This window comes from Harpia harpyja, chromosome 2, assembly GCF_026419915.1.
Source record: "Harpia harpyja isolate bHarHar1 chromosome 2, bHarHar1 primary haplotype, whole genome shotgun sequence".
NCBI classification, from domain to species: domain Eukaryota; kingdom Metazoa; phylum Chordata; class Aves; order Accipitriformes; family Accipitridae; genus Harpia; species Harpia harpyja.
In genome coordinates this window covers 36,130,817-36,145,377 of record NC_068941.1, presented here as the reverse complement: position 1 = coordinate 36,145,377, position 14,561 = coordinate 36,130,817, and the positions used below count along the sequence as shown (strand labels likewise).

At 42.8% G+C, this 14,561-nt stretch overlaps 1 protein-coding gene across 2 annotated transcripts in view; it reads right to left on the bottom strand.

Moving 5' to 3' along the window:
- The window catches only part of UNC5C (unc-5 netrin receptor C), a 270,802-nt gene that overhangs the window by 22,877 nt on the left and 233,364 nt on the right, over nt 1–14,561 (bottom strand). Inside the window, exons 8-11 of one of the 2 annotated variants that reach the window (XM_052776063.1) lie at nt 13,710–13,766; nt 12,037–12,228; nt 10,429–10,773; nt 7,510–7,597 (exon numbers count right to left, since the gene is read on the bottom strand). In XM_052776063.1, coding sequence (XP_052632023.1) covers nt 7,510–7,597; nt 10,429–10,773; nt 12,037–12,228; nt 13,710–13,766 — 682 coding nt within the window. The remainder of the gene's footprint in view (nt 1–7,509; nt 7,598–10,428; nt 10,774–12,036; nt 12,229–13,709; nt 13,767–14,561) is intronic. The other variant, XM_052776053.1, reaches the window with a different exon arrangement.

Genomic DNA, 14,561 nt, shown 5'->3' with positions numbered 1-14,561 from the left:
AGCACCCCAAAGTTATTGAACGTTGCCAGTCCTGGTGACTCTCCACCATCCACCTCATGCAGACAAACCTTTAAAAACTGAGATCCAATGAATTGCAGAGAAGTTCTTGAGTGGTGTGAAACAGGGGTCAGTGTCACTGAATAGGTGAAATCCCAGCTCTGATGAAGTCCATGCTAAACCTCTCTCTGACTACTGTGAGGCCAGGATTTCTACTCTCGATGTGGAAGACAATGTAAATAGCAACTCAATCATTAAATTTACTGATAACAGTTAATAAGGAATTATTGCAAGTAACAATGCAAGCCAGAAAATAATGCAAAAGGTCCAGAGATGGTAAAAATATGGGTAGGAAATAAAATTCTATTAATTGTAGAGCAGCTCACGCTGCTGCAACAAAGCAAGTTCCAAACATAGTTACTTAGTAGCAAAGAAAGCAATGAAAGTGAAAAAGATCTCGGGTGAGCTTACTGCAACGCAGCAGGCATCAACTTGTAATGTGGCACAGCGGCAAAAAGCAAATCTGATTTCTGGGGCTGTATGGGACAAGACATGTCAAAGCACGCTGAGGTGATATTCCCTTTCCTATCCAGCTCTAATGTGACTGCAGGTAGCAGTGTGTTTAGGGACTGCAGTGAGATCTCAAAAATAAACACCTGAAACCCAGAGGAGTCAGGCTAAACCATGTAATGGCACATAGAGCAGAGAGGTACCCTATGACAACTGACAGGAAAAAGGAACAAAAATCTCTTGACAGATCTTTTCTTATTTCTTACTGTTTCCAATTTCCATTTTAAAACAAAAGGATTATGCCTTACTATAGCTAATGAGAACAGAAACAGATGCAGTAGACAAGATATATTATACAAGAGATATTAATCTTTCTGCTTCAAGGCATAAGCCCAACACTAATTGATGGAATTAGTAAACAACAAATTTCCCTGAAGACAAGTTATTGTGTAGTCATTCATTACGAGCAATTTTCTTCCAGTCAGTCACCTCTGTGCACGGCAAGATCATGGAGCGGATCCTCCTGAAAAGTGTGCTAAGGCACATGGAAAATAAGGAGGTGATTGGTGACAGCCAACATGGCTTCACTAAGGGCAAATCGTGCCTGACAAATTTGGTGGCCTTTTACGATGGGGTTACAGCGTTAGTGGATAAGGGAAGAGCAACGCATGTCATCTACCTGGACTTGTGCAAAGCACTGGACATTGTCCAGCACGACATCCTTGTCTCTAAATTGGAGAGACATGGATTTGATGGATGGACCACTCAGTGGATAAGGAATTGGCTGGATGGTCACACTCAAAGAGTTGCTGTCAATGACTTGATGTCCAAGTGGAGACCAGTGATGAGTGGCGTTCCTCAGGGGTCGGTATTGGGACCGGCGCTGTTTAACATCTTTGTCAATGACATGGACAGTGGGATTGAGTGCACCCTCAGCAAGTTTGCCGATGACACCAAGCTGTGTGGTGCAGTCAACACGCTGGAGGGAAGGGATGCCAGCCGGAGGGGCTTTGACAGGCTTGAGATTGGGCCTGTGCAAATCTTATGAAGTTCAACAAGGCCAAGTGCAAGGTCCTGCAGATGGGTCGGGGCAATCCCAAGCACAGATACAGGCTGGGAGGAGAATGGATTGAGAGCAGCCCTGCAGAGAAGGACTTGGGGGTGTTGGTTGACAAGAAGTTCAACATGACACGGCAATGTGCACTTGCAGCCCAGAAAGCCAACCATATCCTGGGCTGCATCAAAAGAAGCGTGACCAGAAGTTCAAGGGAGGTGATTCTCCCCCTCTACTCTGCTCTCATGAGACCCCACCTGGTGTACTGTGTTCAGATCTGGGGCCCCCAACATATGAAGGACATGGACCTGTTGGAGCAAGTCCAGAGGAGGGCCACAAAGATGATCAGCGGGCTGGAGCACCTCTCCTACGAAGACAGGCTGAGAGGGTTGGGGTTGTTGAGCCTCGAGAAGAGAAGGCTCTGGGGAGACCTTATAGCAGCCTTTCAGTACTTAACAGGGGCCTACAGGAAAGCCAGAGAGGGACTTTTTACAAGGGCATGTAGTGATAGGACAAGGGGTTAATGGCTTTAAACTGAAAGAGGTAGATTTAGATTAGGTGTAAGGAAGAAGTTCTCTACTGTGAGGGTGGAGAGGCACCGGAACAGGTTGCCCAGAGAAGTTGTGGATGCCCCCTCCCTGGAAGTGTTCCAGGCCAGGCTGGATGGGGCTTTGAGCAACCTGGTCTAGCAGAAGGTGTCCCTGCCCATGGAGGGGGAGGTTGGAACTAGAAAATCTTTAAGGTCCCTTCCAACCCAAACTATTCTACGATTCTATGATTCCTTCTCCCAGAGCCGGTGATGCAGGACTAGCAAAGCCAGGATCGTGGCCTAGATGAGCTCCTGCTGTGATCAAGTATTGCAGTTTCTGTGTTGCAGATCGTAGGAGACCCAGCACAAACACGGACACAGGGGAGCATATAGAGCAAGGGAGTTATCTCCTCTAAAGCAGAAAGATATATGAGCAGATACCTTCAAAACTGTGGGCCAGAACCTACTTTTAGGCTGTTATCCAAAAAACAACCCCAAACCCCCCCAAAACCACATCCACATGTGCTTCGCTTTAGGCTTGCAGCAGCCTAGGGACAACTTATTAGATGAGACTGGGCATTCAGCTGTATGACTCCAAAGTCACTTCACTGCAGGCAAAAGAGACGTTTTTGTTTTACAAAGATGTGACTGAGACTAAAATTCAATCCGTTAATGGCACTGCTATTAAAAGGCACTAACAGTAACTGAAAGGTCTTCAGATATTTTTAGATGTTGTCCCATCCTGCACCGCTTATCAAGAACAGTCAACTTTTATTTAAAAGCAAACAAACTTTTATTCACTATATCTGGTCCCTTCACAATCAAATTTGTGGTTTTAATGGGATTACTCATTCAAAACCATCGCCCTGTAATAAGCCAGACCGTATTCATTAAGGTAGCTGTCACACAGCAGATGTGAGCACAACTAGAGAAATCTCTGCTCCTCAGTGGGCCTACATTGTGCTCCCTGGCACCATGTGTAGATGTTACAGGCAATCACAACAGCTCAGGAAGCACAGGACAGAGCAGGGAGAGAGGAATGGCTAACTCATGGCAACCCTTCTACACAGCTTAGCCAAAAGCCAGAGGGAAGATATTTTATTTCTCCTTTCATTGCTGGGGCTTTACTTTTAATATGTGCTGCTTCTTAAGTTTCAAACTTAATATTCTTGACTGACCCTGGTTCTTCTACCAGTCTATCTTTAGAAGGCAAATGATCTGAAAAGTTTTCCTCCCCTTTTGCTCATGCTTTGGTCTTTTTTATGTTGAATTTTTCAATTATAGTGACTGGCACTTCATGAAATTGTCTTCTGGAGTTGCAAAGTAATTTTGTTTATGCAACTGAGATACAGAAGGAAGGTGGAGAAATGAAATGCAGAAGACTTCAATTTCTTTTATTTCACATCACTAAGCTTAGAGTTTACTGGTGAAAAAGGCAACATTGCTCCTTGGATCAAACTCATTGATCAGCTGTGTGACTTTAATATAAAGTCTATACATACACTATGAAGCCACTTATCCAAACCCTGACAAGGCTCACCCAACCCTTCCCTCTTTTAAGGTAGCTAATTTGGAAGTTGCACAATTTATGTGTGTCTTCCATCAAGATCTTCAGGAGCGCTGCTTGCCTTGTTCTTCAGGGTTGTCACATTTCACAAGCATGGCGACATCCACTCTCATTTGCATCATCTCCTGTGTGATGGATTATACAGGAGAGTCCTTCACTGTGCCGTATTTAGCACAGTTCTTGCCTCTGATTAGAGTATGCAAGAGTAGCTCCACCTAAAGCTGTGCAAGCTCGGCAGGGGTTCACGCAGGAACATGGGAACTGCCATATGAGATCAAACCAGTGGTCCATCAAGACCCAGACCCTGTCTAGCACGGACCAGTGCCAGATGTTTCTGAAGGAAGCACACAGCTCCACTAATTTAGCTCACAGCTAAATTTGTTTTTTAACCCGAGGCAGTCAAGAAAATCCTGAAGGTTGGAGGTTTATACTCATGCTATTTAATCCTTAAATCGTGTAAGACCTAGGCTCTCACAGATGCTCCTGGCAACAGGCTCTTGCCAAGTACTGGTCACAGCAATGTGTTTAGTTTATAGGTGAAACCACAACTCAAGAAGGGACCCCTTCTTACAAATCTCAAAGTCGGTGATACTTCACTACACTAAGGGAGAGAGCATCTGATCACCATTGAAAAAGCCAATGAACTTCAACAGAAACCTGTCCGATAGCTGTGTTATAATAGAATAGTTTCATAGGCTTGTCATTTTTTCAGTTTTATATATATGTATACACACATACACATATACGTGTACAAACACACACACATACATAGACATCCTTTTCCCACTGTAGCCACTTCATAAAGCACATGGACCTTTCCATGAGATCAACACACCAGCCAGGGATCAGAGTCCAGTAGCTGCTTGCCATCCATCCTGCCCGGAATGACAGGCAGAATAGGGATGAGCTCGCAGTGCAGGAGCAGGAAAAACAGCCTGCTGGAGTATTAGTCTAGGAAAAGAGAAAACCCACTGTGCCACAGGCACGCTAACACACTTAGAGAAAACAACTGCCTCCAAGTGCAAGCCATCAGAAACCCAATTCACTGCAGAAGGATAATGCTTTTAGGATGACCCTCCTGCTCTCACATGCTTTGATGGTTACGAAATGGAATAAATAGAGTTTCTCGAAAAGCTCTCCTAACCAATCTGCAAGGCAACACAAAGAGTGATATTACTGGGTTATGAAGTGTCTCAAATGTCTGTACTACAGGTTTCAGAGACTAACTGGGGAAATGTATTAGGAAAACAAAGGAAGGAAAAGAAAAGGGGAATTTGCAGGACTCTGAGGGATAACAGATTTCCTGTTTCAGCTTGACTGTTCAGAAGTCGTTTCATATTTCTACAAACAAAGTGTGAGCTAAATCTTAAGTTGCTGGAGATACGTGAGCTGTGATGGTATGCCTCTCTGCTGCTGCACTGGTTCTATTTAGGGTAGCGCTATGGGGACCACATTCTTACCTCAGTGGTGGTTGTATATCAAGAAAAAGAGCCTGCCTTCATTTCTGATTATAACACCCATTTTATAGCTTCCTATATGTCCCCCTCCAAACTACATCAACACATGACAAGACTTTTCAACCCATACACATTTACACAGTGCTCATGAAAATAAATATAGGGACTCACAGGGTTTATTGAACACACTCCAGTTACTGCTTGGCTACAAAAGCAAATGTCTGCAGATAGTCCTTACTGTGGACTATCACTCTCTGCTGGAGTGCTGTAAGAGTGCAGCAGCGGATTTAAAAAATAATTATGCTGCACACTAACTTGTGGTACCCATATGACTCCAATTATATGAAGCAACATCTGTGGCCCACGCAGTCAGAAAAAGAGGCTTTGACCGAGCTGCAGCTCTGCTACAGCAAGTGAAGTGTCTGGTAACACAGTCCTGCAGCAGGAGACCATTACAGCCCCTTCTGCTCCTGGGCACCTGGGGAAAGGGAGCAGGTAACACGGGAGGACATTTAAGCCCTTTTCGGTGACTATTCAGTTCCGAATGATCTAGACAACACCTGACGAGCTCCATTTTAAATATCCTAGAAGTGGTTGGTTTCCACGAGCATGACAAGCCTGGCATGCTGGAGGGGTGCTGAAAAGCTGCCATAAATCAAATAAGCAGCTGGGGTCTGTGCACCCAGGAAGCTATTACCACCACGATGGGATGAGCCCTGCTGCCCCATGGCCAAGGCAGCCCGCTCCCTGCTCTCCTCTTCTAGGGAAAGAAATCACTTCTCAAAGTCTTCACTGCAAGTGAGGATTCATACCTCTCCGTTCACTTCTGCAGGTGTACTTCACTACACTTGCTCAGTTTGGCAGAGCACAGCTCCAAGCATGCTTTTCCCAATACAGGATAACCTATCCTTCTATCCCCTGTGTGACCTGCTGAGTAACAGCTATCACAAAGCATGCAGAGCGGGTTTTATGACCCTTGAAGAAAATAAATCAGACTAGCATGTGACATTGGTTGTCCACAGCCGCATGAATAAGGAGGCAGGGATTCCCTCCGTAACTGGCTGGAAAGAAAATAATTGCATGAATAGCTCCTCCTAGGAATGAAATAAAATTTTTTTTGAATAATTAGATATTTTAAAAAGGGAGATTTGGAAGCAAGCTGAATAACAGGGGATGCCCTCTGATTTTAGGGTTTTTTTTTCCTTCTGCAGGAAAGAGTTCTTTTTCAATACTGTTTATAAGTGTCTTTAAAACACAGCCAAAAGTAATAGGAATACAATCAATACTAGATATGAACAGAGACACGTTTTTTGTAGCTGCAATTAGCTATTTTCAAAGAGCAGGCAATGAATAATGTATGCAAAAGGGTGGGTGGAGGGGTTACTTATTTTTTCTTCAAGCAGATTATTTTAGCATGGGTGAAAGACTACCAAGCTAAAGAATGGTGTTCAATATCACACAGTGTATAAACAGCTGTGGCTTAGCACATAATAAAAGCCATTAAGGGGCTGAGCCAAAAAAATGTATCTAGCTATGAGGAGGGGAAAGAGGCAAAGTACTGTGTAATGATTGCTTAGATTCACATTTGCCATTCAGCCTTTGTGCACATGAGTCCATTCTTCATACTAAGATCTCACCTTTCTCTTCATTAGATTTTCCTAAACTGCTTCAAACAGTATCTTGGCCTTTTCAGAAACTCTTTGTTTATGCTAAGGCTGCCAGATCACACAGTAGACATTAAGATCTAGAATATGAATTGGCCACACATGCAGATAACAGGTGAGAACAACGGGGGTCATCCCAACATTGGCTCTGGGTGGCCCTTGGTGTGGAGCGCCTGGGCCTAAGCAGGACAACTACTCGCTTACTTCTACCTTGGAGCAAGGAGGGGTGGAGGACGCCAAAAGCTTTGGCTTCATCCTCTTCACTGCACGGACTAGCCAAGCCCATGAAGGGTAAAATAAAAATTCACATTCATTATAACAGAAGAGGAGATTCTCCAAGCCAGGTGCTCAGGCACCTGTCCCTCTGCTGAGCCTATTTGTCACCTTGCTCCTCCGCTCCCTTGTCCTTTGCAGCACGGGTCTTTATTAAGAGGTTACCTCACACTTTCTCTGCTGCACCAAAGTCATGCTGGCACATTTTCCTTGCTTCTGGCTACGATTCAGCATCCCCCCAGCCTGAGGGCTTGCTGCAGAGTGCAACTCTTGGTTAGAAAAGCAAAAGTCTGAGCTGGTTTTGTGGCAAAGTTTATCCTCAGCTTTGCTCGCATTTACCTCCAAGTCAGCAAATAGTTTCAACGCAGGAGGCTTTGCATAAGCATATTACCACAGGTCTTTAGTTAGTACATTTTTCCCCTCTGTTAATGCACAAGCAAACAAAGGCAGTCTGTTACCTCATGTTCTCCTTCCTGTGAACTGTCACATACATTTCATAGACTCTCCCTTGTGGAACGGCCCCCGCTGGGATCAGCAAGCTTACTCCTGCAGAACAGAAGAGACACAAAAGATACAGTGGAGAAAAAAAGGCAAGTGGGTCTGTGGAGTGACAGGAGAGGCAGAAGATGAAGCCTGCAATGCCAGATTTTTCATCCAACCTTGCCAGAAGACTCTAAATGACCTCAGCAACTTGTGAGAAAAAGCATTTACTGCAACCCTGGCATCTCTGGTGGTCAACTGGCCTGTTCTTATTCCTCTTGTGCACTGACACTGAAATAAAGGAGTGGAGAAGAGGATTTTCTTCCCTTTTATTTTATTTAAAGAGCAGACAGATGGTTACGTTGCTGCTTACCTTGTAAAATGATGGAAAAACAAACAACTCTGACTACAATTTCCAACAGCTGTAACGGGACATTTCTCCCTAGGCAATTCTTACTTAATTAAAATCAGGCAAGAAAGGCAGTGGAGCACTGTCCCAGGAAGCAACAAGAACAAGTTGTTTCCTGAAAGATGGCTTCTGTGATTGGCACCCCGTCTTTTAATGCACTCAGCTTCTAATTAGACTACCAGGGAGACAAAATTGGGATTCTTGGTATTTTGAATATGCCTAGTCCTGTAAAGTGGCTCAAAGTCAGGTATCCAACCATGAAAAAAATCTGGGCAAATATGCTCGGTGCCCTTTTCAGTGGTGATTAGCTGCACACTTGATTACAAAACACTGTTCTTACATTACTGCCATTTCAGAAATGTCCTGTCGTTACGTGACAAACACGGCACACGAACCAACTATTTCACTCTGCTGGACACGTCTAAGCCAGCTGTCTTTGCAGATGTGGATTAGCTGGGAATCAGTGCAAGGATTTTAATACGGTTATTACTACAAACCTACAGGCAGATTATTTGCGTATATGCATATGCACAAGAGAGGCTTTATAGAAACCTTGCATGGCCCTGTCTCTTTTCTTTAGCATATGTGAGTTGGTTATGCTGGAGACCTCCCCTGTGTTGGTGTACAGGGGCGTAGTCCCATACCTGGCTTTGAAGGGGAGGGATTAGCTAGGAAGGCATTTTCCGTGAAAGCCTTCTGAAACTTGTTTCTTTACAGGCCTGTTGTTACAACCTCACCTGTGCATGTTCTCCACTGCAAGGGGGCAGGCGTAGTGTAAATGAAGGGCTTTGATTGTATCAGTAGGAGGATATACATACATCTAGAAGCAGCACGGAGGCATGCACGGTAGCGGTAGACAGATTGATATATTTTACAAAACTTATTTTAATCATTTTGAAGGGATTACAGCAATAAATAACCTTTTTTTTCTTTATAAATTGATATTAATATATGTGAATTAAATGTGACTAATAGACTTTGCTGACAACGTACACCACCATGGCATAAGAAACCCAAGTATTAATATCCACCTTCAGCTGCTACTTAGAGAAATGTGAAATCCAGGATTGTATAGCATGAATTTTCAACATTGCTCAGCAGTCAGCCCCAGATTTCTTTAAGTAGCTCAGCTTTCACTTAAATTTAATGGTTATTTTTGCCCCCTGTTCCACAGTAGCTCAGAAAGGAGGGCTACTGCTCATTGATGATTTTTGGCTGCTTCCTGGGCAGTGTCAGGCTGCATCCTGGAAGGACCAAACCACCTAGGTCCCTGGCCACCTAGGCATTTTGTTCTCTCCATAACATCAACAGACAACAACAAGAAAAGATCCAGCAATGGAGCAGGAGGCAAGGGTAGGCATATCTCCTCGGTCAGGGTACCGTGCTGTAAAATGGCCAAGAGCTGACCAGAAGATGTAAAGGAGGAAGGCAGAAATGCTGTGAAACCTTGAGCTATCATGTCAGGTAGCTGTGAGCTGTGGTCTCACATGTACTGTGGTCCTACCTGGACTCAGAGCTCCAGAGAAACCAGGCATGGGGGACTCCTGACCACTGTGTAGCCTGCTTATCCCCCACTTCCAGTGTTTTATGCATTTGATTCAACCCCACTTTAGATGTTAATGTTGCTCTTCATTAGCATGCCAAACCCACGGGAACATCTAGGTGCTGCACTTCCTTTGAACATCCACACTTCATTTAGGAACCAAACAGTAGTATGGCTTCCCTAAAAAATCCAGCTGCAAGAGCTGAGCTCTCCCAAGGCTGCCCAGGAGCTCCCTGGATGCTCTGAAACTGCCTCCTGGTGCCTGGGCAGCTTGAAGGGGGCCTGGCAGCCTGGCCTCCTACAGTATAAGAAAGACTGAGCAGCACTTTGCAATTACATGAAAAGGCACTCGTTGCTCAGTCCCCCTCTTTCCTAATTGTAAAACAAGTCAACAATATGTATAACAAGGAGACGAATACAGAAAAGACACTCTTGGGCCTTATTTTCCTTGGGTATGTAATGTGTGCAGGAAAAAAGCCTTCCAAAAATTAATATTCTGCTGTCCTACTTCAATGCCACACAGTCTGCAATGAATTGGAAGTGGAACAACCGATTTGTTTTTTAATTAATTTGTCCTTTTTATGTGTGATGACAAGATTGAGGCTTTCTGGCTCACAGTCCCTTTTCTAGAGCTGCATGAAAGGAAAAGGTCAAGGATGGTGAATCTCACTTCACACAGGGAAGCTCTGAAGGCTCTCCTGTCTCAGAAAGTGGCTAAGAGCCCTGCAATATTCTGTTAAAAAGGTGGCCAGGACTTTGGGAAAAGAATACTTGAAGTACCTTGGTAGACGTGAATGGGGGGAAAAAACCCATCTGTTTGTTCTGAACAAAGAAAAAGGCAGAGTCCCAGGAGAGACCCTGCTCTTTCCTGCATAAAAGCAAGCTAACTCCACTTTTAAAAATACAAAACAACTGAGCCTTAAAGCCAACATAGCTAGCACTTACCTGAATTCGGAATTACTAGGTGACCTCCTAAAGAGTTGAAGGTCCCAAATGCAGTGCACGATGGGTCTGTTTGCCGAGCAAGGCTCTGGTTTTTCATGTTCAGGGTCTCATTCTCCAGCAGAGACTGTGTAATCTGCGGGGACAGCTTGGAGGAGAAGTCAGAGAGGTCATCCTGGGGGGTGACTGCGCCAGAGGTGTTATAAACCTTGATTTTCAGGTTGGGCAGTGGGTCCAGGATCGGAGAATTGGTCATTGGGATTTTATCAGAGACATCATGCAAGGCATAAACAGGACCCCTGTACATGGCTGCAGCTGAAGTGAGGTCTGGTGGCACTGCCAGGAGGTCTGCATTGGAGATGAGAAAGAAGAACCATATTACTTCTCTATTCTGATGAATTTCTTTCGGGTAATGGTTCGGGTTTGCATTCTGTATTTTGTATTTTGCACTTCCTACCAAAGGTTAAGATACGCAAAGTCCTTGCAGACTGACCTTAGTCTCCTTTTCCATGCATCTCTCCAGCAAACTCCCAGGGCTTGTACTGCCCCAGCTGCTACGGAATCTAATTGCCATACAAAATTACAGCACGTTTCTGCTCTAAGGATTTTTTCACTGGGATTATTTTTCCAGGCTGCACTCAGATTTCCAGTATGACATGCTTAGCTTCAGGGCAAGATGTTTTCCATACTCAGTAGATATAGTTTTATTAACTAATACCCCCTCCCTAAATGCTAAGTGAGAATCATTAACCAATTTATCTAATTGGCCTAATGATAGCATTCCTGAAATAAAAGACAGAACAAATCTATGAAGTCATCATGCCCATGACTCCCCACAGTGGGGGATTAGTACCTGCATCACACATTTTGGAGATTTGTTTTAAAAGTATCCCCAACAAAGAAAATTACTTTTCTGCTAATCTTCCACATGACAACTCTCTTGTCACCTTAACTCTTACTTTGATTTATCCTTTTTGCACACATACTGCGAAAAAAGAGGAAGTCTACAGCCTAAATATGGGTCTTGAAAAAGCCAGCACTAACTTTAGAGTGTTTTTTTTCTGGCCAGTGAAGTGTAGAAATAATCGAGATGTTACACACCAGTGATAAAAATGCTTATTATTAAATGATGTTCTACTGCAACTTCTTCTTCTACATTGTCTATTGAAAGTACAGTACTTCTTAAACTACTATTTATGCCTGTGGAGACAGGGCACAATAAAAAAAGCTATTAGTGAAACAAAGGGGAGAAAGATGTGATAGAATTACTGCACTGTGGTATCACTCCTGCCTCTGTTGTTTCTGTCAGAGCTTTGCCTTTGATTTCAATTTGAGCTGGACTTCTATTTTCATAAAAGTCTTTGTGTTTCACTCTCACATTCACGCTCTCTCTTCAGAAGTTAAATTCCTCTGCTTTATGCTTTTGAGCACATCTGAAAAAAGCCCATGTGAGTTTTGAGCACTTGACTGTCAGAAACAAATGGGTATGATCTTTCTCCCTTTTGTCAAGTGCCAACAAGCATCCAGCGAGTATCATTCATGTAGCCCAAGAAACCATAACCTTATAGCATCTTCCTGAACTGGTCACCATGGAGTGAAATGACAACTAACCTTGCCTTGCAGCCTTGATGTTAACAGGCTGAAATCCCCCATTTAGCGCTGAGGAGTCAATAATATCTGACTCAAAGTCACGGTGGTTCTTGCGATAGACAAACAGGGCCACAACCACGGAAATAGCCAGGCACACGATCACAGCTATGACGATCCCGACGTAGAGAGCAACATCATCCGAGTCAGGAGCAGCTAGAGGGAGAGAGGCCAGGAACCTTGAAGAAATGAGCTCCTCACAAGGACTTTCAAGAAAACACATTCTTATTATTCTCGTTTCCTGCAGATATTTACTACCTTTTTTATAGGTTAATTTAAAATCCATTTCCAAAGCTATATAACAGGTCTATGCCCTTTTGATGGAAAATGATCTTTGATTTCTCTCTAACTTGTGTTCTAACTCTTTCTCTATCTACTCGTTCATCTATCTAGTACCCAGGCTGTGAACTACTAAGTATAACAAACGTTATAGACTTAGTCTCATGAAGCAAATTCACTCTATGAAATAAAATAGTATGTCTTAGTGACACGGTGTCATAATATTGGTATTTAGTGGTTCATCTAATAACAAAAACCATGCTGTGGGTTTTTAAACTTCAGAAGCCTAATTTTTTAATCAAATAAAAAGTCAGAAAAACCAAAAAGTCCATTTTCTAATGGAATGCCTGGAATACCAGGATGTATCTTTGAGTTTGCCTTTTTTTTTGAGCTATAATGTGTCAAGACATTTTTACCTTCCATCCATTTCCATTTAAAAAAAATAAACTAGTGAAGCAGAGAATCAAACACTGAATTCTCATCACTGGCATTAACACATACATATTTGGATAAAAGCCAAAGCAAGCACAAGAAATAATGTGGTAATTTACTGAAAGGAACCCAGATTTATTAGAGCTGTCTTGTGAGAAAATGGCTATGATATTTCTACTAGCTGCTTATACCATATCTTCAGCACTAATTCCAGGCTAATCTCTAGCATCATTATCCACTAGACTTTTTTTTCCAAAAGGTCCAACTACATGATCAAAATTTGATGTGTTTCTATACAATGAAGAATCCCAGTTCTAGAGATAGTGTAATGAAAAAAGAAAGTGAAAAACCAAATCAGACTTTTTTAGTACCCCATTTTTGTTAGTTTGAAACATGTGAAATAATTTTTATTTTATTTTTTTGCCCCCCACCTTCTAGCCATTTAAGCCAGGCTGCCCTGCAGCTGTAGAGGTGAGAGCTAGCAGATGTTGAAAGTGACTGATGAATTGCTGTAAGCTCCTAGCTATCATACCTTCAATGTACCAGCCTCAAAACATCACATTTTTTTTCCCCAGCAGTTCAGGAAGCAGATCCCTGAGTTTCAGCGCAAAGAAAAGTTATCCCTCCACCACATTTTTTCCATTTGCTAAGGACATTTTCATGAGAAGAGGGTTCATTCTCTCCAGTTTCTTTCTCCGAGGCAGCATCTTCTCCCATTTTCCTCATGCATAAGGGCTGTTATCATTCTGTGGCAACCTGCTGACAGAGAAACACTGCGACTGCTGTCAAGCAAGCAGCATGCCACTTACTCTGCCGAATAGGTTCCTCTTTGCCTAGTCACACAGAGCTGGTGTAACACTAAAGCTTGACCCAAGGAACAGCATCAAATTAGCACCCAGGAACGTAAAATCAAACATTAAACTTACAAGAAAATCCATATTCATTCTGCGTTCTCTGTTCAGTTGAAATAGGATAAATGAAACCTTAAAAAGAAAGAAATTAAACAAAAATGGGAACAAAATCAAATTAATGAGAAGAACAAAAAAGGGAAGCATGAAAAATGGTTTAATTAAAAAAAAGGAGGAAAAGAAACTGATGGCACTTTAAAATTCTGATACAGCATAGAATTATGATTTTGCATCCCCTGTCTCCTCCAGAGCCTTACTAAGAATTAATAAGCAGGCAGATTGAATTTCTAAGCCAAAATCGGTCTCGAGTCACTAACTTTGGAGTGCTTAAAGTCTTTCTTTTATTGAGCATAAACTCTAATGGATCTAATTTATTTCAGACATCAAGGGTCATTAGCATATGGAAAGTCTTTTTTCCCTATCCCTGCCATATGCTTTAATTCCCAGGACATGTTCAGTGAGGCTCTAAACAGTTTTTTTATTTAATTATAGTAGCTTGCTGTTGATCCAATAGAGCTAAAGGAGACCTGTCGTCACTGGTCAGAGGTTAAATACCCATTCGCCAAGCAGAGTCCATGCACAAAGCCCTCTCTCTGTATTTCCCTGGAATTATTTTATCCTGTCTTTAATACATGTTCATTAGGAATTCCTCAGGGAGCAGAGAATTTGTCAGCAAACAAGAAACTGAGTGGCTTCTCTTCAAAATTATTACAAAATCAATAAGGCCCCTGGGGTCATAACATTATTTATTTGAAATCTTTGCAAGCACCATATATCGACAAAATCATAACACAATTTACAGCTGTATTTCGGAATGGATAAATAAGAGAGATCGTTTCCTTTGTCTTTTCTTTCTGCAGCTCCTACAGC